Here is an 18,700-nt window from a genome sequence, read left to right as displayed (position 1 = left end):
ATTTCTCCCCCCAGATTTAAGTAGAGTAGTCTTAGTCATTTTAACACAAAAAATGGATGGATGGATGAATGGATCGATGGACATATTTGAAAGGTATGGCTCTCTCTTGCAAGCTCACCCCCTGACATATCTGAGTGTGACACTATCAGGTTGTGAGAAATTATTGCAAAAATTCATTTAAGGAAATGACATAACAGAAACCAATCTGTAAATATTCTGTTTTTATTAAAGCTTTTTACATGCAGTTGTTGCACATCCTGAAAGTTCCCTGATTTGTTTTTTATTTACCCAAACCTAAATAGTGTTAATTAATAGTGTTAATTTTTCATATAGATGTATTCTGGTCATTTCGACTTTTCATACAGAAAATGTGCAAATTAAAAGAAATTTCACAGAATACATGTAAAGATACTTTAGATAAAAATACATTTGTATAAATAAGAAAAGTGACAGTGCATGTTAGAAACAATGAATTGATGTAAAGAATGAAAAAATGCTGTCGATAATTATATTAAAAAGATGAAAAGAAGAAAAAAAGAAGAATTTATGTACTTTTGGCCTCATATTCGAAAGAGGAATAGTTAACAGACATGAAGACAGAGATACACTTACAAGCAAAAGACCTGGACTTCACTTAATTTCAGGCCACTGCATAGTACTAATTACTAAGCCTCTATGTTACGGGGCACCCACAGTATATATTTAAATGTTTTGCCCATGCATTGTCAGGCTTTTTATTGGTGATTTAATTAACCGGATGCTTAAAATTATTTGTGTCATTCTGTTCAGGGCAGGGTCATTCCCACCCGAAAATATTTTAATGTAGATAAACATACTAGAGCTACTCTTTCTGATGTGTCCAATTAAAGTGCACCTGAACGAACCCAACAACCCTTATAAATAATAACATATCAGATTTCTGCTGACATTACATTTTTTTCATGTTATTAAAAGAGATCGTGTTCTGTTGGCCTTTCACATGGAAACCAGCACAGATGCTATTGCTGGCTTGATAGAAGGCATAACAACAGCACCAGGAGGAAAGCAATCCTGGGATTAATCTTGTGGGATACTCCACTTGAAACTGTAGTTGTAGGTACAACAGTTGTAGCTGAAGCAGTAGTGGAACTAGTAGTCAGTGCAGCAGTAGTGGAACTAGTAGTCGGTGCAGCAGTAGTTGAAGTAGTAGTCGGTGCAGCAGTAGTGGAAGTGACAGTGGTTGGTAGAGGTGTGGTGGAATTGTCCGTGACAATGACAGGAACTATAAAATATTTTTCAAAAATAGATTAATATATATTTCTGTACAGACTAAAATAATTTATTTATCACTGATTAATTACCAAACTAACTTTTGTTTGCATTTTCTAATACTCACCAGACGTTACTGATACTGTCTCAGGAAGTATTTGGATGGTGAAATTAATGCTGGAACTGTTAATAGCATCTCTTAAAGCTTCAACAATAGTAATATTATCTGGGACTTGTGCATTGGGAATTGTTTGATTGAACACAAGCTCCACCAATGCCTCAGTTCTATCCACTCGTTTTTGGACTATAACAGAACTGTGTCATGAAAGAGAGTGAGGCAGATGTTACATGTCACTTTTAACATTCAAAATAAAATTTAATTAATAAGTGTGTGAAAAATAACCAATGTTAAAAAACATCTACCTGAACCCAATCACAATGGCACGGATGAAGTGAAAAAATTTTGCTCTGTATATTCTATCACACTGCAAAAAATAAACACAAAAAGAAAATTTAAACCAGGTGAAACAACTTCAAAATTACATTATCTAAAAACCCTTATTTAAAACACATCATTTGAAATACATCTATCTTTTGCTTCTAGATTTGTTCTCTAGATACTGTTTCAGTCAATATGTAATTTGTATTAAGTTCAAATATTACTCACCGTCTCTTCAACTCGTTTTTTGCGATCTTGATATGCACTGCTGGTAGGGTCTGCGAGATCAGGTACATATGGTTCAAGGAACTGTAGAAACAGAACAATTTGGACAGGTCCAGTTGGTGCTTTTGTAGTTGGGATAGTAGTTGGAGTTGCTGCAACTGTTGTTGTAGTTGCAGTTGTTTCTGGTGGAGTGGCTGTTGTTGGAGCAGTGTCACTGATGTTGATGGAGGCCCTTTCGATGTCAAAGCCGTTCACATTTGAGGCTTGCCCGATCAAAACATTCCTAATTTCAGTGTCATTTGGGACAGAAAAGTTTACAAACTGAAGTTCCATGGTGTTTATGACTGATCCCTTCCTGCAAATGCAGAAACACAAGTTATTGTTTTGAATATTAGCTTTTTAGGTCAGTGCCCTACATGATATGTCAAAATATGGAAATTACCTGAAGCTCACCACTTTCAAGGAGAAAAAGGAAGAGGGGAAGGCCTCAATGTAAGCAGGTTCAATCTACACACACAAAAGAGATTTTCTTAAAACTATTTTTTCTGTTTTTTTTTTTTTAATATTTGACATACGTATGAACATTATAGACATCTCCTTCTGTGTGGAAAGTTCATCCCTTTGAATGAGGAATGACAAAAAAGAAATTATATTGAACTGAAGCGCTCTGTAGGTATTGAAACAGACTGATGTGTTAGGATTATGGTCATGGTAGAGGTGCTTATGTAGTTAAACAAAAAAACTTAACATGGAAATATTGTTGGAAAAGGGCATTAACCTAATACTGAGAGGAAATTAATTTCACAAAGGATTTTGGGAAAAAGTTACTGACCTGTTTCTTTATCATTAAAGATCGACTTGTAAAGGCTGCAGATAATGAATTCAACAAGTCTGTTTCAAAATTGCTCTGAAGTGATCTGAATGTGACATATCTCATTACTGTATCCCTGCCAGTTGTTGGAGGGGTTTTTGTGTTTTGAACTGCTGTTGTGGTTGTTGAAGGAGCGGTCATGGTAAATGGAAGGGCTGTGGTGGAGGGCGGGGCTGTGGTGGTTGATGGGGAAGGGGCCGTCACTGTTGGAGGTGCAGTCGTGGTTGTTGTTGCGGCTGTTATGTTTGTCAGAGATGCTGTTGTGGTTGTTGGAGCTGTGGTTGTGGTTGTTGGTGTTGCTGTTCTGGTTGTTGGAGCTGCAGTCATGGTTGTTGGTGCGGCTGTTGTGCTTGCTGGAGCTGCACTCGTGGTAGTTGGAGCGGGTGTTATGGTTGTTGGAACTGCAGTTGTGGATGTTGGAGCCGGTGTTGTGGTTGTTGGAGCTGCAGTCGTGGTTGTTGTTGCGGCTGTTATGGTTGTCAGAGCTGCTGTTGTGGTTGTTGGAGCGACTGTTGTGGTTGTTGGTGTTGATGTTGTGATGGTTGGAGCTGCAGTCATGGTTGTTGGTGCGGCTGTTGTGCTTGCTGGAGCTGCACTCGTGGTTGTTGGAGCGGGTGTTATAGTTGTTGGAACTGCAGTTGTGGATGTTGGAGCCGGTGTTGTTGGAGCTGGTGTTGTGGTTGTTGGTGCGGCTGTGGTGGTTGTTGGAGCGGATGTTGCGGTTGTTGGAGCTGTAGTTGTGGTTGATGGAGCTGCAGTTGTGGTTGTTGGAGCTGTTGAAGTGGTTGTTGGAGCTGCAGTTGTGGTTGTTGGTGTGGCTGTTGTGGTTGCTGGAGTTGCAATCGTGGTTGTTGGAGCTGCAGTCGTGGTTGTTGGTGCGCTTGTTGGGGTTGTTGGTGCGGCTGTTGTGGTTGTTGGAGCTGCAGTCGTGGTTGTTGGTGTGGCAGTCGTGGTTGTTGGAGCTGAACTTGTGGTTGTTGGAGCTGAAGTCGTGGTTGTTGGTGTGGCAGTCGTGGTTGTTGGAGCTGAACTTGTGGTTGTTGGAGCTGAAGTCATGGTTGTTGGTGTGGCAGTCGTGGTTTTTGGTGCGGCAGTTGTGGTTGTTGGGGCTGCAGTCGTGGTTGTTGGTGCGCTTGTCGTTGTTGTTGGAGCTGCAGTTGTGGTTGTTGGTGCGGCTGTTGTGGTTGTTGGAGCTGTAGTCGTGGTTGTTGGTGCGGCCGTTGTGGTTGTTGGAGCTGCAGTCGTGGTTGTTGGAGCGGATGTTCCGGTTGTTGGAGCTGTAGTTGTGGTTGATGGAGCTGCAGGCGTGGTTGTTGGAGCTGCAGTCGTGGTTTTTGGTGTGGCTGTCGTGGTTGTTGGTGCGGCTGTTGTGGTTGTTGGAGCTGCAGTCGTGGTTGCTGGAGCTGCAGTCGTGGTTGTTGGTGCGGCTGTTGTGGTTGTTGGAGCTGCAGTCGTGGTTGTTGGTGCGGCTGTCGTGCTTGTTGGATCTGAAGTCGTGGTTGTTGGTGCGGCTGTTGTGGTTGTTGAAGCTGCAGTCGTGGTTGTTGGTGCGGCTGTTGTGGTTGTTGGAGCTGCAGTCGTGGTTTCTGGTGCGGCGGTTGTTGATGTTGGAGCTGCAGTCGTGGTTGTTGGAGCTGCCGTCTTTGTCGTTTTTGCGACTGTTGTGGTTTTTGGAGCTGCAGTCGTGGTTGTTGGAGCGGATGTTGCGGTTGTTGGAGCTGTAGTCGTGGTTGATGGAGCTGCAGTCGTGGTTGTTGGAGCTGCCGTCGTGGTTGTTGGTGCGGCTGTAGTGGTTGTTGGAGCTGCAGTCGTGGTTGTTGGTGCGGCTGTTGTGGATGTTGGAGCTGCAGTCGTGGTTGTTGGAGCTGCAGTCGTGGTTGTTGGTGCGACTGTCGTGGTTGTTGGAGCTGCAGTCGTGGTTGTTGGAGCTGCAGTCGTGGTTGTTGGTGTGGCTGTCGTGGTTGTTGGTGCGGCTGTTGTGGTTGTTTGAGCTGCAGTCGTGGTTGCTGGAGCTGCAGTCGTGGTTGTTGGTGCGGCTGTTGTGCTTGTTGGATCTGAAGTCGTGGTTGTTGGAACTGCAGTCGTGGTTGTTGGTGCGGCTGTCGTGGTTGTTGGATCTGCAGTCGTGGTTGTTGGTGCGGCTGTTGTGGTTGTTGGAGCTGCAGTCGTGGTTGTTGGTGCGGCTGTCGTGGTTGTTGGTGCGGCTGTCGTGGTTGTTGGAGCTGCAGTCGTGGTTGTTGGAGCTGCAGTCGTGGTTGTTGGTGCGGCTGTTGTGGTTCTTGGAGCTGCAGTCGTGGTTGTTGGAGCCACCGTTTTTGTTGTTGGTGCGACTGTTGTGGTTGTTGGAGCTGCAGTCGTGGTTGTTGGAGCGGATTTTCCGGTTGTTGGAGCTGTAGTTGTGGTTGATGGAGCTGCAGGCGTGGTTATTGGAGCTGCCGTCGTGGTTGTTGGTGCGGCTGTAGTGGTTGTTGGAGCTGCAGTTGTGGTTGTTGGTGCAGCTGTTGTGGATGTTGGAGCTGCAGTCGTGGTTGTTGGTGCGGCTGTCGTGGTTGTTGGTGCGGCTGTCGTGCTTGTTGGATCTGAAGTCGTGGTTGTTGGTGCGGCTGTTGTCGTTGTTGAAGCTGCAGTCGTGGTTGTTGGTGCGGCTGTTGTCGTTGTTGGAGCTGCAGTCGTGGTTTCTGGTGCGGCGGTTGTTGATGTTGGAGCTGCAGTCGTGGTTTTTGGAGCTACCGTTTTTGTCGTTGGTGCGACTGTTGTGGTTGTTGGAGCTGCAGTCGTGGTTGTTGGAACTGCCGTCGTGGTTGTTGGTGCGGCTGTTTTGGTTGTTGGAGCTGCAGTCGTGGTATTCGGTGCGGCTGTCGTGGTTGTTGGAGCTGCAGTCGTGGTTGTTGGTGCGGCTGTCGTGGTTGTTGGATCTGCAGTCGTGGTTGTTGGTGCAGCTGTTTTGGTTGTTGGACCTGCAGTCGTGGTTGTTGGTGCGGCTGTCGTGGTTGTTGGAGCTTCAGTCGTGGTTGTTGGTGCGGCTGTTGTGGTTGTTGGAGCTGCAGTCGTGGTATTCGGTGCGGCTGTCGTGGTTGTTGGAGCTGCTGTCGTGGTTGTTGGATCTGCAGTCGTGGTTGTTGGTGCGGCTGTTTTGGTTGTTGGAGCTGCAGTCGTGGTTGTTGGTGCGGCTGTTGTGGTTGTTGGAGCTGCAGTCGTGGTTTCTGGTGCGGCTGTCGTGGTTGTTGTTGCGGCTGTCGTGGTTGTTGGAGCTGTAGTCGTGGTTGTTGGAGCTGCAGTCGTGGTTGTTGGAGCGGATGTTTCGGTTGTTGGAGCTGCAGTCGTGGTTGATGGAGCTGCAGTCATGGTTTTTGGAGCTGCAGTCGTGGTTGTTGGTGCGGCTGTCGTGGTTGTTGGTGCGGCTGTTGTGGTTGTTGGAGCTGCAGTCGTGGTTGTTGGAGCTGCAGTCGTGGTTGTTGGTGCGGATGTTGCGGTTGTTTGAGCTGTAGTTGTGGTTGATGGAGCTGCAGTCGTGGTTTTTGGAGCTGCAGTCGTGGTTGTTGGTGCGGCTTTCGTGGTTGTTGGTGCGGCTGTTGTTGTTGTTGGAGCTGCAGTCGTGGTTGTTGGAGCGGATGTTTCAGTTGTTGGAGCTGTAGTAGTGGTTGATGGAGCTGCAGTCGTGGTTGTTGGAGCTGCAGTCGTGGTTGTTGGAGCTGCAGTCCTGGTTGTTGGTGCGGCTGTCGTGGTTGTTGGTGCGGCTGTCGTGGTTGTTGGAGCTGCAGTCGTGGTTGTTGGTGCGGATGTTTCGGTTGTTGGAGCTGTAGTTGTGGTTGTTGGTGCGGCAGTCGTGGTTTTTGGAGCTGCAGTCATGGTTGTTGGTGCGGCTGTCGTGGTTGTTGGTGCGGCTGTTGTGGTTGTTGGAGCTGCAGTCGTGGTTGTTGGAGCGGATGTTTCGGTTGTTGGAGCTGTAGTTGTGGTTGATGGAGCTGCAGTCGTGGTTGTTGGAGCTGCAGTCGTGGTTGTTGGTGCGGCTGTCGTGGTTGTTGGAGCTTTAGTCGTGGTTGTTGGTTCGGCTGTTGTGGTTGTTGGAGCTGCAGTCGTGGTTGTTGGAGCTGCAGTCGTGGTTGTTGGTGCGGCTGTAGTGGTTGTTGGAGCTGCAGTCGTGGTTGTTGGTGCGGCTGTTGTGGTTGTTGGAGCTGCAGTCGTGGTTGTTGGTGCGGCTGTCGTGGTTTCTGGTGCGGCGGTTGTTGAGGTTGGAGCTGCAGTCGTGGTTGTTGGAGCTGCCGTTTTTTTTGTTGGTGCGACTGTTGTGGTTGTTGGAGCTGCAGTCGTGGTTGTTGGAGCGGATGTTGCGGTTGTTGGAGCTGCAGTCCTGGTTGTTGGTGCGGCTGTCGTGGTTGTTGGTGCGACTGTTGTGGTTGTTGGAGCTGCAGTCGTGGTTGTTGGAGCGGATGTTGCGGTTGTTGGAGCTGTAGTTGTGGTTGATGGAGCTGCAGTCGTGGTTGTTGGAGCTGCAGTCCTGGTTGTTGGTGCGGCTGTCGTGGTTGTTGGTGCGGCTGTCGTGGTTGTTGGAGCTGCAGTCGTGGTTGTTGGTGCGGCTGTCGTGGTTGTTAGTGCGGGTGTTGTGGTTGTTGGAGCTGCAGTCGTGGTTGTTGGAGCGGATGTTTCGGTTGTTGGAGCTGTAGTTGTGGTTGATGGAGCTGCAGTCGTGGTTGTTGGAGCGGATGTTGCGGTTGTTGGAGCTGTAGTTGTGGTTGATGGAGCTGCAGTCGTGGTTGTTGGAGCTGCAGTCCTGGTTGTTGGTGCGGCTGTTGTGGATGTTGGAGCTGCAGTCGTGGTTGTTGGAGCGGATGTTTCGGTTGTTGGAGCTGTAGTTGTGGTTGATGGAGCTGCAGTCATGGTTGTTGGAGCTGCAGTCGTGGTTGTTGGTGGGGCTGTCGTCGTTGTTGGTGCGGCTCTTGTGGTTGTTGGAGCTGCAGTCGTGGTTGTTGGTGCGGCTGTCGTGGTTGTTGGCGCGGCTGTTGTGGTTGTTGGAGCTGCAGTCGTGGTTGTTGGAGCTGCAGTCGTGGTTGTTGGTGCGGATGTTTCGGTTGTTGGAGCTGTAGTTGTGGTTGTTGGAGCTGCAGTCGTGGTTGTTGGTGCGGCTGTTGTGGTTGTTGGAGCTGCAGTCGTGGTTTCTGGTGCGGCTGTCGTGGTTGTTGTTGCGGCTGTCGTGGTTGTTGGAGCTGTAGTCGTGGTTGTTGGAGCTGCAGTCGTGGTTGTTGGAGCGGATGTTTCGGTTGTTGGAGCTGCAGTCGTGGTTGATGGAGCTGCAGTCGTGGTTTTTGGAGCTGCAGTCGTGGTTGTTGGTGCGGCTGTCGTGGTTGTTGGTGCGGCTGTTGTGGTTGTTGGAGCTGCAGTCGTGGTTGTTGGAGCTGCAGTCGTGGTTGTTGGTGCGGATGTTGCGGTTGTTTGAGCTGTAGTTGTGGTTGATGGAGCTGCAGTCGTGGTTTTTGGAGCTGCAGTCGTGGTTGTTGGTGCGGCTTTCGTGGTTGTTGGTGCGGCTGTTGTTGTTGTTGGAGCTGCAGTCGTGGTTGTTGGAGCGGATGTTTCAGTTGTTGGAGCTGTAGTAGTGGTTGATGGAGCTGCAGTCGTGGTTGTTGGAGCTGCAGTCGTGGTTGTTGGAGCTGCAGTCCTGGTTGTTGGTGCGGCTGTCGTGGTTGTTGGTGCGGCTGTCGTGGTTGTTGGAGCTGCAGTCGTGGTTGTTGGTGCGGATGTTTCGGTTGTTGGAGCTGTAGTTGTGGTTGTTGGTGCGGCAGTCGTGGTTTTTGGAGCTGCAGTCGTGGTTGTTGGTGCGGCTGTCGTGGTTGTTGGTGCGGCTGTTGTGGTTGTTGGAGCTGCAGTCGTGGTTGTTGGAGCGGATGTTTCGGTTGTTGGAGCTGTAGTTGTGGTTGATGGAGCTGCAGTCGTGGTTGTTGGAGCTGCAGTCGTGGTTGTTGGTGCGGCTGTTGTGGATGTTGGAGCTGCAGTCGTGGTTGTTGGAGCTGCAGTCGTGGTTGTTGGTGCGGCTGTCGTGGTTGTTGGAGCTTTAGTCGTGGTTGTTGGTTCGGCTGTTGTGGTTGTTGGAGCTGCAGTCGTGGTTGTTGGAGCTGCAGTCGTGGTTGTTGGTGCGGCTGTAGTGGTTGTTGGAGCTGCAGTCGTGGTTGTTGGTGCGGCTGTTGTGGTTGTTGGAGCTGCAGTCGTGGTTGTTGGTGCGGCTGTCGTGGTTTCTGGTGCGGCGGTTGTTGAGGTTGGAGCTGCAGTCGTGGTTGTTGGAGCTGCCGTTTTTGTTGTTGGTGCGACTGTTGTGGTTGTTGGAGCTGCAGTCGTGGTTGTTGGAGCGGATGTTGCGGTTGTTGGAGCTGCAGTCCTGGTTGTTGGTGCGGCTGTCGTGGTTGTTGGTGCGACTGTTGTGGTTGTTGGAGCTGCAGTCGTGGTTGTTGGAGCGGATGTTGCGGTTGTTGGAGCTGTAGTTGTGGTTGATGGAGCTGCAGTCGTGGTTGTTGGAGCTGCAGTCCTGGTTGTTGGTGCGGCTGTCGTGGTTGTTGGTGCGGCTGTCGTGGTTGTTGGAGCTGCAGTCGTGGTTCTTGGTGCGGCTGTCGTGGTTGTTAGTGCGGCTGTTGTGGTTGTTGGAGCTGCAGTCGTGGTTGTTGGAGCGGATGTTTCGGTTGTTGGAGCTGTAGTTGTGGTTGATGGAGCTGCAGTCGTGGTTGTTGGAGCGGATGTTGCGGTTGTTGGAGCTGTAGTTGTGGTTGATGGAGCTGCAGTCGTGGTTGTTGGAGCTGCAGTCCTGGTTGTTGGTGCGGCTGTTGTGGATGTTGGAGCTGCAGTCGTGGTTGTTGGAGCGGATGTTGCGGTTGTTGGAGCTGTAGTTGTGGTTGATGGAGCTGCAGTCGTGGTTGTTGGAGCTGCAGTCCTGGTTGTTGGTGCGGCTGTCGTGGTTGTTGGTGCGGCTGTCGTGGTTGTTGGAGCTGCAGTCGTGGTTCTTGGTGCGGCTGTCGTGGTTGTTAGTGCGGCTGTTGTGGTTGTTGGAGCTGCAGTCGTGGTTGTTGGAGCGGATGTTTCGGTTGTTGGAGCTGTAGTTGTGGTTGATGGAGCTGCAGTCGTGGTTGTTGGAGCGGATGTTGCGGTTGTTGGAGCTGTAGTTGTGGTTGATGGAGCTGCAGTCGTGGTTGTTGGAGCTGCAGTCCTGGTTGTTGGTGCGGCTGTTGTGGATGTTGGAGCTGCAGTCGTGGTTGTTGGAGCGGATGTTTCGGTTGTTGGAGCTGTAGTTGTGGTTGATGGAGCTGCAGTCATGGTTGTTGGAGCTGCAGTCGTGGTTGTTGGTGGGGCTGTCGTCGTTGTTGGTGCGGCTCTTGTGGTTGTTGGAGCTGCAGTCGTGGTTGTTGGTGCGGCTGTCGTGGTTGTTGGCGCGGCTGTTGTGGTTGTTGGAGCTGCAGTCGTGGTTGTTGGAGCTGCAGTCGTGGTTGTTGGTGCGGATGTTTCGGTTTTTGGAGCTGTAGTTGTGGTTGATGGAGCTGCAGTCGTGGTTGTTGGTGCGGCTGTCGTGGTTGTTGGTGCGGCTGTTGTGGTTGTTGGAGCTGCAGTCGTGGTTGTTGGAGCTGCAGTCGTGGTTGTTGGTGCGGATGTTTCGGTTGTTGGAGCTGTAGTTCTGGTTGATGGAGCTGCAGTCGTGGTTTTTGGAGCTGCAGTCGTGGTTGTTGGTGCGGCTGTCGTGGTTGTTGGTGCGGCTGTTGTGGTTGTTGGAGCTGCAGTCGTGGTTGTTGGAGCGGATGTTGCGGTTGTTGGAGCTATAGTCGTGGTTGATGGGGCTGCAGTCGTGGTTGTTGGAGCTGCAGTCGTGGTTGTTGGTGCGGCTGTCGTGGTTGTTGGAGCTGCAGTCGTGGTTGTTGGTGCGGCTGTCGTGGTTGTTGGAGCTGCAGTCGTGGTTGTTGGTGCGGCTGTTGTGGTTGTTGGAGCTGCAGTCGTGGTTGTTGGAGCTGCAGTCGTGGTTGTTGGTGCGGCTGTCGTGGTTTCTGGTGCGGCGATTGTTGATGTTGGAGCTGCAGTCGTGGTTGTTGGAGCTGCCGTTTTTGTTGTTGGTGCGACTGTTGTGGTTGTTGGAGCTGCAGTCGTGGTTGTTGGAGCGGATGTTGCGGTTGTTGGAGCTGTAGTTGTGGTTGATGGAGCTGCAGTCGTGGTTTTTGGAGCTGCAGTCGTGGTTGTTGGTGCGGCTGTCGTGGTTGTTGGTGCGGCTGTCGTGGTTGTTGGAGCTGCAGTCGTGGTTGTTGGAGCTGCAGTCGTGGTTGTTGGTGCGGCTGTTGTGGTTGTTGGAGCTGCAGTCGTGGTTGTTGGTGCGGCTGTCGTGGTTTCTGGTGCGGCGGTTGTTGATGTTGGAGCTGCAGTCGTGGTTGTTGGAGCTGCCGTTTTTGTTGTTGGTGCGACTGTTGTGGTTGTTGGAGCTGCAGTCGTGGTTGTTGGAGCGGATGTTGCGGTTGTTGGAGCTGCAGTCCTGGTTGTTGGTGCGGCTGTCGTGGTTGTTGGTGCGACTGTTGTGGTTGTTGGAGCTGCAGTCGTGGTTGTTGGAGCGGATGTTTCGGTTGTTGGAGCTGCAGTCGTGGTTGATGGAGCTGCAGTCGTGGTTGTTGGAGCTGCAGTCGTGGTTGTTGGTGCGGCTGTCGTGGTTGTTGGTGCGGCTGTCGTGGTTGTTCGAGCTGCAGTCGTGGTTGTTGGAGCTGCAGTCGTGGTTGTTGGTGCGGCTGTTGTGGTTGTTGGAGCTGCAGTCGTGGTTGTTGGTGCGGCTGTCGTGGTTTCTGGTGCGGCGGTTGTTGATGTTGGAGCTGCAGTCGTGGTTTTTGGAGCTGCCGTTTTTGTTGTTGGTGCGACTGTTGTCGTTGTTGGAGCTGCAGTCGTGGTTGTTGGAGCGGATGTTGCGGTTGTTGGAGCTGCAGTCCTGGTTGTTGGTGCGGCTGTCGTGGTTGTTGGTGCGACTGTTGTGGTTGTTGGAGCTGCAGTCGTGGTTGTTGGAGCGGATGTTGCGGTTGTTGGAGCTGTAGTTGTGGTTGATGGAGCTGCAGTCGTGGTTGTTGGAGCTGCAGTCCTGGTTGTTGGAGCGGATGTTTCGGTTGTTGGAGCTGCAGTCGTGGTTGATGGAGCTGCAGTCGTGGTTTTTGGAGCTGCAGTCGTGGTTGTTGGTGCGGCTGTCGTGGTTGTTGGTGCGGCTGTTGTGGTTGTTGGAGCTGCAGTCGTGGTTGTTGGAGCTGCAGTCGTGGTTGTTGGTGCGGATGTTGCGGTTGTTTGAGCTGTAGTTGTGGTTGATGGAGCTGCAGTCGTGGTTTTTGGAGCTGCAGTCGTGGTTGTTGGTGCGGCTTTCGTGGTTGTTGGTGCGGCTGTTGTTGCTGTTGGAGCTGCAGTCGTGGTTGTTGGAGCGGATGTTTCGGTTGTTGGAGCTGTAGTTGTGGTTGATGGAGCTGCAGTCGTGGTTGTTGGAGCTGCAGTCGTGGTTGTTGGAGCTGCAGTCCTGGTTGTTGGTGCGGCTGTCGTGGTTGTTGGTGCGGCTGTCGTGGTTGTTGGAGCTGCAGTCGTGGTTGTTGGTGCGGATGTTTCGGTTGTTGGAGCTGTAGTTGTGGTTGTTGGTGCGGCAGTCGTGGTTTTTGGAGCTGCAGTCGTGGTTGTTGGTGCGGCTGTCGTGGTTGTTGGTGCGGCTGTTGTGGTTGTTGCAGCTGCAGTCGTGGTATTCGGTGCGGCTGTCGTGGTTGTTGGAGCTGCAGTCGTGGTTGTTGGTGCGGATGTTGTGGTTGTTGGATCTGCAGTCGTGGTTGTTGGTGCGGATGTCGTGGTTGTTGGATCTGCAGTCGTGGTTGTTGGTGCGGCTGTTGTGGTTGTTGGAGCTGCAGTCGTGGTTGTTGGTGCGGCTGTCTTGGTTGTTGGTGCGGCTGTCGTGGTTGTTGGAGCTGCAGTCGTGGTTGTTGGAGCTGCCGTTTTTGTTGTTGGTGCGACTGTTGTGGTTGTTGGAGCTTCAGTCGTGGTTGTTGGTGCGACTGTTGTGGTTGTTGGAGCTGCAGTCGTGGTTGTTGGTGCGGCTGTCGTGGTTGTTGGTGCGGCTGTTGTGGTTGTTGGAGCTGCAGTCGTGGTTGTTGGAGCTGCAGTCGTGGTTGTTGGTGCGGATGTTTCGGTTGTTGGAGCTGCAGTCGTGGTTGTTGGTGTTGCAGTCGTGGTTGTTGGTGCGGCTGTTGTGGTTGTTGCAGCTGCAGTCGTGGTATTCGGTGCGGCTGTCGTGGTTGTTGGAGCTGCAGTCGTGGTTGTTGGTGCGGATGTCGTGGTTGTTGGATCTGCAGTCGTGGTTGTTGGTGCGGATGTCGTGGTTGTTGGATCTGCAGTCGTGGTTGTTGGTGCGGCTGTTGTGGTTGTTGGAGCTGCAGTCGTGGTTGTTGGTGCGGCTGTCTTGGTTGTTGGTGCGGCTGTCGTGGTTGTTGGAGCTGCAGTCGTGGTTGTTGGAGCTGCCGTTTTTGTTGTTGGTGCGACTGTTGTGGTTGTTGGAGCTTCAGTCGTGGTTATTGGTGCGACTGTTGTGGTTGTTGGAGCTGTAGTTGTGGTTGATGGAGCTGCAGTCGTGGTTTTTGGAGCTGCAGTCGTGGTTGTTGGTGCGGCTTTCGTGGTTGTTGGTGCGGCTGTTGTTGTTGTTGGAGCTGCAGTCGTGGTTGTTGGAGCGGATGTTTCAGTTGTTGGAGCTGTAGTAGTGGTTGATGGAGCTGCAGTCGTGGTTGTTGGAGCTGCAGTCGTGGTTGTTGGAGCTGCAGTCCTGGTTGTTGGTGCGGCTGTCGTGGTTGTTGGTGCGGCTGTCGTGGTTGTTGGAGCTGCAGTCGTGGTTGTTGGTGCGGATGTTTCGGTTGTTGGAGCTGTAGTTGTGGTTGTTGGTGCGGCAGTCGTGGTTTTTGGAGCTGCAGTCGTGGTTGTTGGTGCGGCTGTCGTGGTTGTTGGTGCGGCTGTTGTGGTTGTTGGAGCTGCAGTCGTGGTTGTTGAAACGGATGTTTCGGTTGTTGGAGCTGTAGTTGTGGTTGATGGAGCTGCAGTCGTGGTTGTTGGAGCTGCAGTCGTGGTTGTTGGTGCGGCTGTTGTGGATGTTGGAGCTGCAGTCGTGGTTGTTGGAGCTGCAGTCGTGGTTGTTGGTGCGGCTGTCGTGGTTGTTGGAGCTTTAGTCGTGGTTGTTGGTTCGGCTGTTGTGGTTGTTGGAGCTGCAGTCGTGGTTGTTGGAGCTGCAGTCGTGGTTGTTGGTGCGGCTGTAGTGGTTGTTGGAGCTGCAGTCGTGGTTGTTGGTGCGGCTGTTGTGGTTGTTGGAGCTGCAGTCGTGGTTGTTGGTGCGGCTGTCGTGGTTTCTGGTGCGGCGGTTGTTGAGGTTGGAGCTGCAGTCGTGGTTGTTGGAGCTGCCGTTTTTGTTGTTGGTGCGACTGTTGTGGTTGTTGGAGCTGCAGTCGTGGTTGTTGGAGCGGATGTTGCGGTTGTTGGAGCTGCAGTCGTGGTTGTTGGTGCGGATGTTTCGGTTGTTGGAGCTGTAGTTCTGGTTGATGGAGCTGCAGTCGTGGTTTTTGGAGCTGCAGTCGTGGTTGTTGGAGCGGATGTTTCGGTTGTTGGAGCTGTAGTTGTGGTTGATGGAGCTGCAGTCGTGGTTGTTGGAGCTGCAGTCGTGGTTGTTGGTGCGGCTGTTGTGGATGTTGGAGCTGCAGTCGTGGTTGTTGGAGCTGCAGTCGTGGTTGTTGGTGCGGCTGTCGTGGTTGTTGGAGCTTTAGTCGTGGTTGTTGGTTCGGCTGTTGTGGTTGTTGGAGCTGCAGTCGTGGTTGTTGGAGCTGCAGTCGTGGTTGTTGGTGCGGCTGTAGTGGTTGTTGGAGCTGCAGTCGTGGTTGTTGGTGCGGCTGTTGTGGTTGTTGGAGCTGCAGTCGTGGTTGTTGGTGCGGCTGTCGTGGTTTCTGGTGCGGCGGTTGTTGAGGTTGGAGCTGCAGTCGTGGTTGTTGGAGCTGCCGTTTTTGTTGTTGGTGCGACTGTTGTGGTTGTTGGAGCTGCAGTCGTGGTTGTTGGAGCGGATGTTGCGGTTGTTGGAGCTGCAGTCCTGGTTGTTGGTGCGGCTGTCGTGGTTGTTGGTGCGACTGTTGTGGTTGTTGGAGCTGCAGTCGTGGTTGTTGGAGCGGATGTTGCGGTTGTTGGAGCTGTAGTTGTGGTTGATGGAGCTGCAGTCGTGGTTGTTGGAGCTGCAGTCCTGGTTGTTGGTGCGGCTGTCGTGGTTGTTGGTGCGGCTGTCGTGGTTGTTGGAGCTGCAGTCGTGGTTCTTGGTGCGGCTGTCGTGGTTGTTAGTGCGGCTGTTGTGGTTGTTGGAGCTGCAGTCGTGGTTGTTGGAGCGGATGTTTCGGTTGTTGGAGCTGTAGTTGTGGTTGATGGAGCTGCAGTCGTGGTTGTTGGAGCGGATGTTGCGGTTGTTGGAGCTGTAGTTGTGGTTGATGGAGCTGCAGTCGTGGTTGTTGGAGCTGCAGTCCTGGTTGTTGGTGCGGCTGTTGTGGATGTTGGAGCTGCAGTCGTGGTTGTTGGAGCGGATGTTGCGGTTGTTGGAGCTGTAGTTGTGGTTGATGGAGCTGCAGTCGTGGTTGTTGGAGCTGCAGTCCTGGTTGTTGGTGCGGCTGTCGTGGTTGTTGGTGCGGCTGTCGTGGTTGTTGGAGCTGCAGTCGTGGTTCTTGGTGCGGCTGTCGTGGTTGTTAGTGCGGCTGTTGTGGTTGTTGGAGCTGCAGTCGTGGTTGTTGGAGCGGATGTTTCGGTTGTTGGAGCTGTAGTTGTGGTTGATGGAGCTGCAGTCGTGGTTGTTGGAGCGGATGTTGCGGTTGTTGGAGCTGTAGTTGTGGTTGATGGAGCTGCAGTCGTGGTTGTTGGAGCTGCAGTCCTGGTTGTTGGTGCGGCTGTTGTGGATGTTGGAGCTGCAGTCGTGGTTGTTGGAGCGGATGTTTCGGTTGTTGGAGCTGTAGTTGTGGTTGATGGAGCTGCAGTCATGGTTGTTGGAGCTGCAGTCGTGGTTGTTGGTGGGGCTGTCGTCGTTGTTGGTGCGGCTCTTGTGGTTGTTGGAGCTGCAGTCGTGGTTGTTGGTGCGGCTGTCGTGGTTGTTGGCGCGGCTGTTGTGGTTGTTGGAGCTGCAGTCGTGGTTGTTGGAGCTGCAGTCGTGGTTGTTGGTGCGGATGTTTCGGTTTTTGGAGCTGTAGTTGTGGTTGATGGAGCTGCAGTCGTGGTTGTTGGTGCGGCTGTCGTGGTTGTTGGTGCGGCTGTTGTGGTTGTTGGAGCTGCAGTCGTGGTTGTTGGAGCTGCAGTCGTGGTTGTTGGTGCGGATGTTTCGGTTGTTGGAGCTGTAGTTCTGGTTGATGGAGCTGCAGTCGTGGTTTTTGGAGCTGCAGTCGTGGTTGTTGGTGCGGCTGTCGTGGTTGTTGGTGCGGCTGTTGTGGTTGTTGGAGCTGCAGTCGTGGTTGTTGGAGCGGATGTTGCGGTTGTTGGAGCTATAGTCGTGGTTGATGGGGCTGCAGTCGTGGTTGTTGGAGCTGCAGTCGTGGTTGTTGGTGCGGCTGTCGTGGTTGTTGGAGCTGCAGTCGTGGTTGTTGGTGCGGCTGTCGTGGTTGTTGGAGCTGCAGTCGTGGTTGTTGGTGCGGCTGTTGTGGTTGTTGGAGCTGCAGTCGTGGTTGTTGGAGCTGCAGTCGTGGTTGTTGGTGCGGCTGTCGTGGTTGTTGGTGCGGCTGTCGTGGTTTCTGGTGCGGCGATTGTTGATGTTGGAGCTGCAGTCGTGGTTGTTGGAGCTGCCGTTTTTGTTGTTGGTGCGACTGTTGTGGTTGTTGGAGCTGCAGTCGTGGTTGTTGGAGCGGATGTTGCGGTTGTTGGAGCTGTAGTTGTGGTTGATGGAGCTGCAGTCGTGGTTTTTGGAGCTGCAGTCGTGGTTGTTGGTGCGGCTGTCGTGGTTGTTGGTGCGGCTGTCGTGGTTGTTGGAGCTGCAGTCGTGGTTGTTGGAGCTGCAGTCGTGGTTGTTGGTGCGGCTGTTGTGGTTGTTGGAGCTGCAGTCGTGGTTGTTGGTGCGGCTGTCGTGGTTTCTGGTGCGGCGGTTGTTGATGTTGGAGCTGCAGTCGTGGTTGTTGGAGCTGCCGTTTTTGTTGTTGGTGCGACTGTTGTGGTTGTTGGAGCTGCAGTCGTGGTTGTTGGAGCGGATGTTGCGGTTGTTGGAGCTGCAGTCCTGGTTGTTGGTGCGGCTGTCGTGGTTGTTGGTGCGACTGTTGTGGTTGTTGGAGCTGCAGTCGTGGTTGTTGGAGCGGATGTTTCGGTTGTTGGAGCTGCAGTCGTGGTTGATGGAGCTGCAGTCGTGGTTGTTGGAGCTGCAGTCGTGGTTGTTGGTGCGGCTGTCGTGGTTGTTGGTGCGGCTGTCGTGGTTGTTCGAGCTGCAGTCGTGGTTGTTGGAGCTGCAGTCGTGGTTGTTGGTGCGGCTGTTGTGGTTGTTGGAGCTGCAGTCGTGGTTGTTGGTGCGGCTGTCGTGGTTTCTGGTGCGGCGGTTGTTGATGTTGGAGCTGCAGTCGTGGTTTTTGGAGCTGCCGTTTTTGTTGTTGGTGCGACTGTTGTCGTTGTTGGAGCTGCAGTCGTGGTTGTTGGAGCGGATGTTGCGGTTGTTGGAGCTGCAGTCCTGGTTGTTGGTGCGGCTGTCGTGGTTGTTGGTGCGACTGTTGTGGTTGTTGGAGCTGCAGTCGTGGTTGTTGGAGCGGATGTTGCGGTTGTTGGAGCTGTAGTTGTGGTTGATGGAGCTGCAGTCGTGGTTGTTGGAGCTGCAGTCCTGGTTGTTGGAGCGGATGTTTCGGTTGTTGGAGCTGCAGTCGTGGTTGATGGAGCTGCAGTCGTGGTTTTTGGAGCTGCAGTCGTGGTTGTTGGTGCGGCTGTCGTGGTTGTTGGTGCGGCTGTTGTGGTTGTTGGAGCTGCAGTCGTGGTTGTTGGAGCTGCAGTCGTGGTTGTTGGTGCGGATGTTGCGGTTGTTTGAGCTGTAGTTGTGGTTGATGGAGCTGCAGTCGTGGTTTTTGGAGCTGCAGTCGTGGTTGTTGGTGCGGCTTTCGTGGTTGTTGGTGCGGCTGTTGTTGCTGTTGGAGCTGCAGTCGTGGTTGTTGGAGCGGATGTTTCGGTTGTTGGAGCTGTAGTTGTGGTTGATGGAGCTGCAGTCGTGGTTGTTGGAGCTGCAGTCGTGGTTGTTGGAGCTGCAGTCCTGGTTGTTGGTGCGGCTGTCGTGGTTGTTGGTGCGGCTGTCGTGGTTGTTGGAGCTGCAGTCGTGGTTGTTGGTGCGGATGTTTCGGTTGTTGGAGCTGTAGTTGTGGTTGTTGGTGCGGCAGTCGTGGTTTTTGGAGCTGCAGTCGTGGTTGTTGGTGCGGCTGTCGTGGTTGTTGGTGCGGCTGTTGTGGTTGTTGCAGCTGCAGTCGTGGTATTCGGTGCGGCTGTCGTGGTTGTTGGAGCTGCAGTCGTGGTTGTTGGTGCGGATGTTGTGGTTGTTGGATCTGCAGTCGTGGTTGTTGGTGCGGATGTCGTGGTTGTTGGATCTGCAGTCGTGGTTGTTGGTGCGGCTGTTGTGGTTGTTGGAGCTGCAGTCGTGGTTGTTGGTGCGGCTGTCTTGGTTGTTGGTGCGGCTGTCGTGGTTGTTGGAGCTGCAGTCGTGGTTGTTGGAGCTGCCGTTTTTGTTGTTGGTGCGACTGTTGTGGTTGTTGGAGCTTCAGTCGTGGTTGTTGGTGCGACTGTTGTGGTTGTTGGAGCTGCAGTCGTGGTTGTTGGTGCGGCTGTCGTGGTTGTTGGTGCGGCTGTTGTGGTTGTTGGAGCTGCAGTCGTGGTTGTTGGAGCTGCAGTCGTGGTTGTTGGTGCGGATGTTTCGGTTGTTGGAGCTGCAGTCGTGGTTGTTGGTGTTG

General features: G+C 52.6%; 2 protein-coding genes across 3 annotated transcripts in view; both read right to left on the bottom strand.

The window, feature by feature from the left end:
- Positions 1-272: 272 nt before the first annotated feature.
- Positions 273-2,462, bottom strand: LOC148100859 (uncharacterized). Of its 2 annotated transcripts, none has more exons than XM_087847182.1 (5): positions 2,366-2,457; positions 1,916-2,267; positions 1,672-1,733; positions 1,376-1,563; positions 273-1,261 (listed from the first exon to the last, which is right to left on the bottom strand). In XM_087847182.1, exons 2-5 carry the CDS (start codon positions 2,243-2,245, stop codon positions 999-1,001), a joined length of 843 nt encoding a protein of 280 aa, XP_087703308.1. In that variant the 5' UTR covers positions 2,246-2,267; positions 2,366-2,457; the 3' UTR covers positions 273-998. The 2 variants fall into 2 exon arrangements, with proteins under 2 accessions (XP_087703308.1, XP_087703307.1); XM_087847181.1 differs by having other exon boundaries at positions 274-1,261; positions 2,355-2,462.
- A 30-nt stretch (positions 2,463-2,492) lies between these two features.
- LOC148100858 (uncharacterized) overlaps positions 2,493-18,700 on the bottom strand; it is a 77,194-nt gene continuing 60,986 nt past the window's right edge. The window contains exons 9-12 of the mRNA XM_087846961.1: positions 7,842-9,026; positions 5,514-5,533; positions 2,745-4,018; positions 2,493-2,531 (exon numbers count right to left, since the gene is read on the bottom strand). Of these exons, the coding sequence (XP_087703087.1) occupies positions 2,809-4,018; positions 5,514-5,533; positions 7,842-9,026 (2,415 nt within the window). The 3' untranslated portion in view covers positions 2,493-2,531; positions 2,745-2,808. The remainder of the gene's footprint in view (positions 2,532-2,744; positions 4,019-5,513; positions 5,534-7,841; positions 9,027-18,700) is intronic.

Source organism: Neolamprologus brichardi, chromosome 10 (assembly GCF_056152115.1).
Source record: "Neolamprologus brichardi isolate AB-2024 chromosome 10, ASM5615211v1, whole genome shotgun sequence".
NCBI lineage: Eukaryota > Metazoa > Chordata > Actinopteri > Cichliformes > Cichlidae > Neolamprologus > Neolamprologus brichardi.
Note: the sequence above shows the minus strand (reverse complement) of the source record. Positions and strands in the feature narration are given on the sequence as shown.